General features: G+C 33.8%; 1 protein-coding gene across 2 annotated transcripts; it reads left to right on the forward strand.

Annotated features, from left to right (window-relative positions):
* Positions 1-4553: 4553 nt before the first annotated feature.
* On the forward strand, positions 4554-12603 carry LOC117337308 (adhesion G protein-coupled receptor E4-like). Of its 2 annotated transcripts, none has more exons than XM_033898219.1 (10): positions 4554-5463; positions 5687-5790; positions 6290-6389; positions 6620-6712; positions 6978-7108; positions 7596-7662; positions 7911-7996; positions 8199-8325; positions 9014-9166; positions 10358-10469. In XM_033898219.1, exons 1-9 carry the CDS (start codon positions 5422-5424, stop codon positions 9164-9166), a joined length of 903 nt encoding a protein of 300 aa, XP_033754110.1. In that variant the 5' UTR covers positions 4554-5421; the 3' UTR covers positions 10358-10469. The 2 variants fall into 2 exon arrangements, with proteins under 2 accessions (XP_033754110.1, XP_033754109.1); XM_033898218.1 differs by having other exon boundaries at positions 4556-5463; positions 9014-9162; positions 10358-12603.
* Positions 12604-12706: the final 103 nt, after the last annotated feature.

A 12706-nucleotide genomic window follows, 5' to 3' on the forward strand; every position in this document is an offset into this window, starting at 1 on the left:
AGTATACTTCAGTGAGGTAGCACTTTATAGTCGGGATTAATTACAAGCTATCACATAGAGACATGCACAAACATACCACGGCCTCCAAAAGCACACCCCAAACAATACAAGCTCAACCGGTTTAGTCGGATGCATTCGGATGGATGGGTTGCTATGATGGACACATTCTACAGATTGTTATATGGGTGATATACAAATCACGGTGTATCCACTCATTTAATTAGAGATATTTACAATTAAACTAACTAAAATAAGAAAGCTATTTATGAAGTGGCGTGTAACAGTCGACATGTGAAGCAGGCAATTAAAAGCGCTCCTCTCCCTCTCTGAAAAATGGATTGGATTCTTCTGTGTCATCTACTTCAGAGGCATTGGATAGACCTTTACTGACGTTCCTCATTGCAACGAATTTTTTTTTTTTTACATTTTTCTTTGAAAAACCTTCTTTCTGCTATTTGATTCCCTCTCCCGAAGAACCCCCACATTGAAGGACTATATACTATATATCAGTCCAACGAATACCTGAAAAACGCAACAATAACAACATGTCGTATTAGAACACACACACACCCACAACACATAAAAGAAATGAAATGTGCTGGAGTGACCCACTCCCCCCTCCTGTCTTCGATAATAAAGATGATAGTGTACCGCATGCCACAGCAAATCCAAGTGACTGTTATATTTGGAACATTAACTCTTCCCAGTTGTTCCACAATAGTATTACACAATATATTTTTCTGACGATACCAAGATGAGATTGAAATTTAAATATATGATAATATGTGTTACGCCTTGTGTACTTGTATATATATTCCTTCACAAAATAAGCTTACCTTTTATATCAGACCTGTATTATTATCGCTTATATATACATGCAATTTGTATATATGTGGTGTTTTTAACATAAAATATTGTTATTGTCATTGTAATTAAATATGGGTCACTAATATAGATTGTCAAGTCTATCAAATAACAATACATACTTGGTTCCTTATACGTTTACATTTGTAACAATACATTGAAAACAACGCACGTACAGGTATCCTCTCTGTTACAATACAAAAGCAGTCGCGTGCAGCCGAGGACCAATTGGCGACGGAATGAATTGAGGTGTAAGCTTCCTCTAGCACTGTCAAAGCCGCTTAGGTGTTAATCATGGCTACATAATGACTTATCTCGCACACGACCACTCACACCCTTAAGTATATTACTTAAACGGAGGCAGCATCAAGTAATTGTCATTTCGACTAGGATATTTCTAGGAACTGATTCACTCACAGGTACGTAAAAATCATGTTTCTGTGTAACCTAACAGCTGTGATAGTTGGTGAACCCCAATTTCATGAAAACAATTACAGATATTTCAGTAAGCAACTCTCTGTTTAAAGAAAATGTGCATGCTTAGTAGTACAATATTATTCGGAAAAATAGACGCGTGAAAGTTCCAGATAGGATTTTGATTGATAAATTATATTTCTATATATGCATATGCTAAATATTACATTTTAAAAACAGAAAATTCACGCAGATTTATCAAATTGCATGACTTTTTAAATCCAGACCCAATTGTTTTCATTTGTGATTATTCCATTGTTAAATTTGAGATGCAAGTAAAGAAAATTGGCAACAGGCAAGTCATATGAAATCACTCTCCATCAGACGCCCACTGCCACATACAATGCATTTGTAGTGTCCTAATCCGGGAAGTCGACCACTGTATTGTGTATATTCTATCTCATGTATGTCATTTTTATTTAAAATAACCAACTTCATGAACATCGCCACAAATAGAGTACTCCAGGTTGTCCTCATTGGTTCCTTGGGGAAATCAGTCATACCTTTCGTTCATCAGATGTAGAACATTCTTTCGAGAGTGTCAATTGTAAGAAATAGATAAGTATTGTGATTGTTGAATTATCGAGTTAAAACGCATACAATTCTAGCCGTTTCAGTTTGCTCGGAATGAAGATTGGTTGACCAACATTCATTTCTATACGTCGATAGCAGATTTTATCCTCTTACATATGGAACCCATAGCATGATAGCGGATTTTATCCTCTTACATATGGAACCCATATCATGATAGCGGATTTTATCCTCCTACATATGGGACCCATACCATGATAGCGGATTTTATCCTCCTACATATGGGACCCATACCATGATAGCAGATTTTTATCCTCTTACATATGGGACCCATACAATGATAGCAGATTTTATCCTCTTACATATGGAACCCATACCATGATGGCAGTTGTTATCCTCTTACATACATGTATGGGACCCATACCATGATAGCAGATGTTATCCTCTTACATATGGAACCCATACCATGATAGCGGGTTTCCATGGTTACTGATGATTTTTCCTTCAATTTCAACAATACAGGAGAGATAATAGGATAAGCATCACACATATCCCATTTAGGTAATGTCCTTAAGGTGTCAATAGGTGGTAAAACACAGATATACTTGACTGAGATAATTGGAAGCAAGCCCTTGATGTAAACAGACTTGTTCAATATTCGTAAGATAGCAATCCTTTTACTATGGATATTTAAATTGAGATGTTTAGCAGACTATTAAGTGAATAATGTCAAGTATTAGATAATGCATTGCTGGTATTCATATAAGGTAGTGATATTGTATTTATATCCCTACAGATACTGGCTATGAAGTCCATATGCATAACGCATTAGTAAAACACTGTCAGTTTTAGCAGATAGAAATATATTATTTGTAAGTAGGATTATACCAACTCCTTCAAATAATAGTATTCTTTAATTAAATTGAAAGGAGCTACTTCATATCATTACGTAAAATTAAAAAAAAAAAAAACATTAAAAAATCAAAATTCTCAGTATTGGTATCAAGCAAGAAAATTAGAAGATAACAATATGAGTAGTAGTATCTAATTAATTCCATCTTATATTAAGTACATCTTGTACTGTCGTATTGTAGTCCATCGGGGGTAATAAAACTTATATGCATATAACTTGACACTGTAATGAAAAAATACAACATGTACATGTTTCTAATAGTGGTAAAGGCAATAAAGTCAAACATTATGTTAATGAACATCCTTTTGATCGCAATAAGTTTGATTCATGATAAATAATCTCTGTTTGGATAACATTGGAAACTATCACCTCTTAACAATTATGTAATAGGACATTTACATAAAGATGCTATGAGTAAAATCATTCAACTATGATAAAATATTGAGAAGCAGTTTCAAAAGATCGATTGCACTCACTTATTTCTGATTCAATTCAATGATGTTTATAGCAATCATAGTTTAAATAACTAGCATTATTTCGTAATTGGTATATTATAGTGTTTATGTCAGGATTTCGAAAATATTCAAAATATTAAAAAAAAAAACATCAGTTGTTACAGATTGTATGCATTGATTTGTATTTAGAAATCTTTGGTAGCTTGAATGTTATTAATATCTGGGGGCAAGTGTATTTCTATCAAGGGTTTCGATAATTATTTGGTTGAATGATTTCAATAACGATCTGGGGTGTCATAGTTTATATTGATTTCTTTTGCAACTCAAAGTTTCCAATCATCCCAATTTCTTGTATAATTTAGCATGCCATGCCCCCTATGTAAACCTGTAATTCATCTGAAGCATTTAATTGTATAGATTATAATTGATTTTTTGAGTTAGCGTACAATTATCCCACACACCATTTGCATATTCAAAATGGGTCTAATATAGGTCTCATATAAGGCAGTTAATGCTTTTCTATCGGCTTGGTTATAACCTTAAGATATCAATTCTAATTCTTTGAAATGCTTTTTCTTGTAATTATATTATATATGTATTGATTAAATTTGGCATCATCACCACGTGTAAGACTCAAAAATTTGTATGTGTTTTGCTATCAGCAATTTCCCAACGGCTTATTATCAGTCAAATCATTGGAATGATTTTGTTCCTATTCAACAGGAATAATATGATAACATGAAGTGAGATGTCATCTGCAAATAATTCAATATTCTGGAAACACAATCAACAATATCATTATTATGTATCAAAAACAACAACAGGCCGAGAACTGAGCCTTGTGGAACTCCTGGAACAGGGTCAAGCGTTTATGTATAACCAGATACCTTCAGTTAGTACTTCCTGTTTTCTGTATGATAAAAATAGAAATCAATTTAAAAGATTACCTTTAACACCATATGATTCAAACTTGTAAAAAAAGTCGGTTTGTGATAAAATCTATCAACATTACTGCTTATGTCGCAGAATGTAAATCTGAATTCTTAGTTTTGAACGAGACAATTAATAAAATTAAAAGTGGTAAATATTTAACAACTGATTAACAGTTGAACCTTAAGGTGTTTTTATATGTAATAAGTTCACTATTTGAAAGCGATTTAAAAAAAAAAACATTTTACCAAAAATGAAGCAACAGAGATTAACTAATTCTTTACCTATATAAATAACATGAATATAAGCCATTATCCGGCTTGGGGTGTATAAAATCATGTCAATTCTGTACAAAAATTATCAAAATATCACTTTTCTTGAAATGCTATGAAATGTTTATGAATATTTCTATACCACAATTGTTTCCAACGTTACGACAACCCGGCGGTAGTCTTAGGACATTTTGTCTTATTCTAAATAAAGCTACCATAACATAACGAACTAAGATTAGGATCAATGCTTGATAGGCAAATCGGTATTAAATTCCACACTTGAATATGAAGGAATTGTTTTCGGAGGAAGGCGATGGAGTGCGGGATTCATTTGAGACAAACTGCACATGAAATGCAGTTGCATAATTTGTGACAATTGTATCACAACTGATGAGAACTGTTTGTAAAACAACTTATTTCTGGCGTAGGGTGTGGTAAGTATATCTTTTACCTATAGACCAATATATTCACTTCGTCGGCATCTGTCAGCAAAAATAGAATCAAGAAAAGTACATAACATAGGTAATTGTGACTCCATAGCTATTGGATTATGTGTAGGTGCAAAGTACATAGCGTGTTCAAGGCTCCCATAACATTCGTGACAAACGGTCGTTGTTTTGTCGTGCTGAAGTCAGTACTTAGTATTAAGAATTACTCAAAATCTCTGTAGCAATATAGATATTTAATTCCCCTTACTTGTATAAGTATTGAATAGTGCGTGCTAAATAGTATTGGTGGATATCGGTATTAACGATTACATATACTGATATTTTCTGTAGCCACACCCTAAATACATAACTCTAAAAATTATGCACGATATATCAGTTTATATCTATAACATTTATCTTTCATCTGATGGACCTGCGTACTTATATGTTCACAAGTTTAGATATATAGTGGTTTAACTAGATAGTAACTATATAATGTTATCATTAGGAATAAATGATTAATTCAATGAACTCAATTATTTTTCAGAAATAAAATGGCGAATTACATGTTTTTGATGGAATGGGAAAATAATACGGTAAGTCGATCAACGAATGTATTACAAACAAATACCGCTATCACGACATGTTCAAAACGTATCTGACATTATTCCACTATCATTTTTACAAATATAACATCGCTATCACATCATAAGACTTATAATTATTATCATCACCATTAGATAATAACACTTAGATGAGGCAAAAATGTTTCATTGAATGCCTTAATGTTTTGTATTGAATGGCGTATTTTTTTTGCAGTTAACGGAGTGGGACGAACACAACATGATTAAGATGACTGTGACCGGATGTGGTTTCTCATTTGTGGGTCTCATGCTCACGCTGTGCCTACTTTGTTTCCTACCGTAAGTTGTCAATTAATAAACGTATACAGTTTATACAGAAAGGTTGTTGACTGATATAGTCACTCATATAAAACTATCTGGGAAGTATTATGGAGTGGAGTAGATATGTCTATCAACTGTATAGGTCACTCCATTAGATATGCTGTCTATAAGAGCTATATATTAGTAGAATTAAAATGTCTTGCAGGTTTCGTGCAATATAAAGTTCTGTCTATATGCAGTCTGTGACCAAATAATACAAAGAAGATTTTTCTTGATATCTAGCGTTAAACTCGTACAATTTTATATTAACAATTCAGTGATAAGGAATACACCCCAATGATGTTTCATAAAAAATAATTGTGATATAACCATGAATTTCCATCACATAATTTAGAAATACAAATAACAATGATTTTCCAAGTTATATAAATAATTTAAATGACCACTTTCCTTTAAAGTTGGAATTTAACATTGATTTCAATTGATACACATTTTATATGTTTTTATTTTTTTTTAGTCTTGCCAATGACGGACTCTACATAATAACCAATATGTGTATATCTATGGTGGCGGCACAGTTAGCTTTCATAGGATCGGAAAACACCTACCCAGAAAAGGTAAGTAATTCGATTCTGACAGCAAATAAATAACAACATCAACAACACAAATGTTACCAGTAAAGCCTTTTTCAGACATCGCAAGTTAAGAGCTACTTTTGTTCCAAATTGTCAACAATGGTTAACTACAGATTTCTGTTATATACCAATATAGTATAGATTGACATATGTCGTGTTAACATGTATTATCGACCGGAGTTTCTGGTATAGATGTTTCTATTCTGTTACAGCTGTTATGTAAGACAGCGACGTCAATACTCCACTACCTGTTCTTGTGTGTCCACTTTTCTTCTCTGTGTTTTGGAGTTCATCTGATGACTAAGGTAACAATTAGATGTAAAGCAAACAATTTCACGTCCATAACATGATTTGAGAATTTTTAAATGAGGATAAGTTGTGAAGATATCCTTCTCGGGGCTAGTGTATCGTTGATGAATCTGTTTTAACGTAACGTTGTTATCGGGTTACTGGGTGTATAAACGCTCAAAAACAATACCACTATGAAACCAAATGATTAAATATTCATTCATAATTGTTTTCTCACTATTATAAGGTATCAAAGTTGATATTTTTTCCCCATTTCTCTAGTTAAAGGCTGAACACATGATGAATAAGTCGCTCAAACGCACGTGGATATTGCTCACGTGTTGGGGCGCCCCTGGGGTCATTGTGGCGATCACGTCTGTCATACGAGGAGACACATACGGGACAAATAAACTGTAAGTTGAGCCATATATACAAAGAGTGTGCATACGTCACAACTACTGCAAATACGTCACAACTAGTGCACATACGTCACAACTACTGCAAATACGTCACAACTACTGCAAATACGTCACACCTACTGCACATACGTCACAACTACTGCAAATACGTCACACTTACTGCTCATACGTCACAACTACTGCAAATACGTCACAACTACTGCACATTCATCACAAACTGTAATGAGATAATACGTCAGGTCAAAGCAACTTCAGTGATAGCGAAAGTGGGCGTTTCCCCTGGAGTATCGAGGATGTTGAAATGTAATAAATGCATGTTGTGAATTAGATTTTATAGAATTATGATAGCATTTGTGCTCCAGGAACTATGGTTTCTCATTGAAATAGTTTCCTATTTTCGAAAAGATAACATTAAGACGAAGAACACAAACCAAATCACAGTACAATATAGTTGATATTAACATCACATCCACTGTTACAGATGCTGGTTGGCTACAGCTTATGGTACAAAATGGGCATTCCTAGGTCCCGTGATGGTCATACAGTTGGTACGTACTTAACGGATACAACATTTCAGTCAAGAGAAAATTGTATCAGTTGAACATACGTCTCTGATAATAAAATATAAAAACAATATTATAAAATGGTCCCGTGTTGTAGTCAATAAATTAGTGCCATTTCGTGCCTATGTCCAAATTCTTACATGTAATTGGATTGCAGAGAATATTATCATTCATTTAAAGAATCTACTACAGACTAACTAGATTTAGATCTTAATGTGATGGTCTCGCCGCAGATTAACGGGGCCATCTTTGTCATCATGATGTTGACTAGAATGGGAGCGGACTCGAAGAAAGGATGTTCTCCTGTTGAAGTAATCAAGTAAGGGAAGAAATCATACTCGTTTAGTCAAATTTCGTTACATATTCTTTTTCGGAAAAGAAGCATGGTTTGAGTAAGTCAAAACATAAATCATAAAATCTAGATAACTGCCTTTATCCTGTCATTGACATTACCATATAGAAATCAATAGTTCATTTTTAGAAACATTTTAACACATTTTCGTGCTTTGATATTTCTATAGACAACAAGTGATGACAGCCATCTCCCTGATCCCTTGCCTAGGTTTGATGTGGTCACTTGGGTTCGCTGTGACCTTTGGGACATCTAAGACAGTACAGTACCTGTTTGTAGTGTTGGCGGCGTTACAGGTACACAGCTCAAACACTAGTTTGGGTACACACTGAACTTGATACATAAATTAAAAGAACATGTAAACAATTTATTATATTTTTTTTCGGAAATTACGTTAAATACGACATTGATATTAGGGCTGCCAGTACAGAACGACGTACACAGGCAAAATGTGTCATGTCAATCCAGGTCAAATTCAGGTCAATATTTTTTCCATGTCAAATTTACCTTAATGACATTTTGCCTGTGTACTTTAAAATAAAATTTATTTATTGTAAATGTTATATCTCTGATTTCTGGTATTCTATTTTGATGAAATATTTCACTAAACCTGCTGTTCATTACCGCTTACAATACGTAAACGAAATGTTACAACAGCAAAAACGACAGTCTCTCATATCATACGTGTGTATTAATCAATACTTACTGTAAATATACAAATTTTAGCGGTAATATTATTTTCGCACTACAAGCATAAGTTGAATTAGGATTGCGGTAATTGCACTTGCTATATACTGTTTCTAAGGGGAAATTACTTTGGCGCGCCAATTCATCATTCCGCTTAACTGTTAAAATTCGGAAATTCGCTAAAATTTGAGTATGCCAAATAAAGTACGTGTACAGTATTCGCTGCTGTCGGGACTTCCTTGTTATTTGGTGGTAGTAGTATTTTGCTAATATTCGTCTTATTATTTTTGTGATCAGGGCCTGCTGATATTCCTGGGTCACATCATGACTCACAAACAAGTCCGTAAGTCTCTGTGCGTGAAGATGAACCCCAGCGAGTACGACATGTCTGAGAAGAACAGTGACGACTACACCAGATCCTCCAACATCGTTGAAGCTAAACGAGGGTAGGTAGGTATCAACTATATCTGACAGATAAATCTCCACAGTCTCCGCTTAGTAATAGACCGAATTAAGTCTATTTAGTGTAACCCTGGTAAATACTAACCACAATCAACTATATCTGACAGATAAATCCATACAGAGCCTATTTAGTGTAACCCTGGAAAATACTAACCACAATCAGCTATATCTGACAGATAAATCCACACAGAGCCTATTTAGTGTAACCCTGGTAAATACTAACCACAATCAACTATATCTGACAGATAAATCCCCACAGAGCCTAGTTAGTGTAACCCTGGTAAATACTAACCACAATCAACTATATCTGACAGATAGATCCCCACAGAGCCTAGTTAGTGTAACCTGGTAAATACTAACCACAATCAACTATATCTGACAGATAAATCCCCACAGAGCCTAGTTAGTGTAACCCTGGTAAATACTAACCACAATCAACTATATCTGACAGATTAATCCCCACAGTCTCCGCTTAGTAATAGACCAAATAAATACTAACCGCAATGTACTGCTCCCCTAGAGAGTTCTTTTTACCTGGATTGGTTGAAAGTAAGACTGGTGATCCAGCGGTCCTGGGTTCGATACCTCGCGCAGATATGGAAATTAATTAAATTCCTCGTGATCTCGTCAACACCAGTATATAGTTGTTTTTGTTGTTTTTTGTTTTTTTTTAAATATAGTTTCTTCTAACAATTATCTAAACGCGTCTTGCGTCTAAAGTAGCAGCGTATAACAGCTTTCTATTGACTACTATATGAACTAGAATAAAGTAATGTCTGATAGGAAAATGTCTCATTTTATAGTTTGGAGATAGACAGCTCCATATTTGCAAAATAATTTCTATAAACATACTTATTACATACGTAATAGATACTTTTTTTTTTATCTTTGAAATGTAAAAACATATGGAATACTGAATCTTTGAAGCCTTTATCTCTATTAACTAGGATACATCGTGGAGGAATGTTTTAGCAATGGAACTGTTATCATTTGGTCTCGGCTCAAATTTGTTTTTATTTAGGATCTAATAAAACAAAACACCCAGATTTACAATTGCAAAAGTACGAATTGAGACATTTTTTCTTGCATACGTCCGTTATATATTTTCAAATTCAATGTTTCAAATGTATAGGATATATGTTTGCACCTGTTAATTCATGATATTTCTCTCTCGAGCAGTAGTAATGATTCCTCGACGTCTCTCACGGAGAGACGCCATTCTGAGCACTGTCTGGGTACAAACAGAAACCAGCTCGTGGTTCCTCCAGCAGCAAAATGCCGTCATCGATCGCCGCGAAAAAGTACCTAAATGATGTCATCCATCAGAACAGCCATATTCCATGAACTCCAACAAAACCACGTTTGTTTTCAACGGAGCTTTAAAGGAACTTAATCTGCTATAAAACTGACGCTTAACTTAACCACAACTTTGTGATTGGTGTCACCAACCCTATGGACGAGTATCGATACATGTGTTTGGTAAAAAAAAAATGCTAGGAAACATACCATACAAGTCCATCAGTATAAGAAATCTCATTGACACGTGTAAAATGCATTTCTCGGCATAATGGTTTATGACAATTATAAAATATACATCCGAGAAGTATATATATATATTCTATATAAAACATGAAATATATAAGCACATATTAGATTGTTGGTAGATTCCATGGTATAATTACTGGTGAAAGGGCGTTAGTGTTATCTCCACTATTAATTGTATTGCTGTTAGCATGAGACAACTATGTAATATATTGTGATAAGCCGCATATAAGATTCATAATGGAGTAGGATTTAAGATAATCAACAATATGTTAAGTAATGTACTTACAGAATGTGTTTTACCATATGATGTTGAGAACCTCAACAAAATCATGGAGAATATCTCTTTTCTCCGATCATTTCAAAAAATTGAAATACATGTTTGTATGCAGCACACTGTTTTAAAAGATTAAATAATGATTATGTATATTTAAATGATTTTCATTTCATATGGTATTTCATTAAACAAGTCTTGAATTGAGGAGCACAAATTAAAACTTTGAGTCGAAATTCACAAAATTTTATAGGAATTAAAAAAATATTTAATTGATCACATGCAAAATACAACTAAGTTAACTGACATTTTGCAAATGTTCAAAGTCAAAATGTGGAGGGTAAAATTAAACAGAGGAACAGCCAATTTGTTGTGCCTGTTTCAATTCATGACGCACCGTATTATTACGTCCCAGTTCATTTCTGACCGGCGTCGTAAATTAAAAAAAACTCAACAAGGTTATATTTCCTTAGGAATACGGTATATACAAAACTATTACATGGGCGAATTCTTTGGATAACAGACCGATTATGAAATAATCAATTAATTATTATAAATTTAATTGTAGACAATAATTTGTTACAGACAAAACACAATAAGACATTGTATTCTTACGACAAACTAATTCTCATGGTTGAAGATAGGGGAAGTATATTTCCTCCACCCACAAGCAAATGGATGTCCATTCCTTTAGCTTATACACTTTTCTTGTGGTTGTTTTGATTTTTGTGCGATTACAACGGCAAGATATTGTTGATTTGATGACCACACCAGCTTCTCTAAAAAAGGTGTACTGGGCAATACCTATACTCTGACATCGAGTCGGTATCACACCAACGTATCATAGTTATTACTATGATTACATGACTAATTCAGTTTGTGATTTTATGACGATATGTCACACACTGACAATATATTACTATAAATCTGAGAATGTGTAAATAGTTGTGTAGAGATTTTCGATTGATAACACTGATTTTCTATGTGCTACGTCATGTTCATTGACAGTAAGTACGGTCCTCGGTGGTATGAAGCATTGGATGCTGAACACCTGGTCCTGTTAACTTTCTGTCAGCTTTCGTAGATGTAATGTCATTGATAATCACAGTCCCAATTAGCCAGATATGTGTAAGCTTAATAAGCCAGTACCTAAAATCTACCAAAGTAAACTGTATGATATGTATTATAAAACTAGTATAATGTACAAATGATATTGTTTGCTTAAAGTCTGTTGATGATAGTAATGAATTCAGATCTAATTACTCTTTGAGGTACATTGTATATATGATATTAAGTTAATAAGTTATCGGCATTATGTTGTAACGTAATATGAGCCTGGATATTAAGATATACATATCTGTGTGTTCTAAGGAAGAGCATCCCTTCATGTTAGATTTATAAGTATTTGTGTCTGAGCCTTTCACCCCTTGTAAGCTATTCAAACTGATTGTGTTACTTGTACGTCAAGCGAGTAACAAAACGCTGAAGTTTGCTATGATTATGCACAAAAAGCTGGGAGCAAATTGTTGACGCGGTTTAGTAACTTGCTGCTTGTATATATTTATATATGATTTATCACAAAGTATTTTTATTAAATATATTGATACTTTTTAATGTTTGTGCTGTGTTTAAGTAAGAATGATTCGCAAAACAAATAATGTAAATCACTTATATTTCGCTTTGGATTAATTCACGCGTAAAACGCGAAAAGA

The sequence above is a fragment of the Pecten maximus genome, chromosome 11 (genome assembly GCF_902652985.1).
Source record: "Pecten maximus chromosome 11, xPecMax1.1, whole genome shotgun sequence".
Classification (NCBI taxonomy): Eukaryota; Metazoa; Mollusca; class Bivalvia; order Pectinida; family Pectinidae; genus Pecten; species Pecten maximus.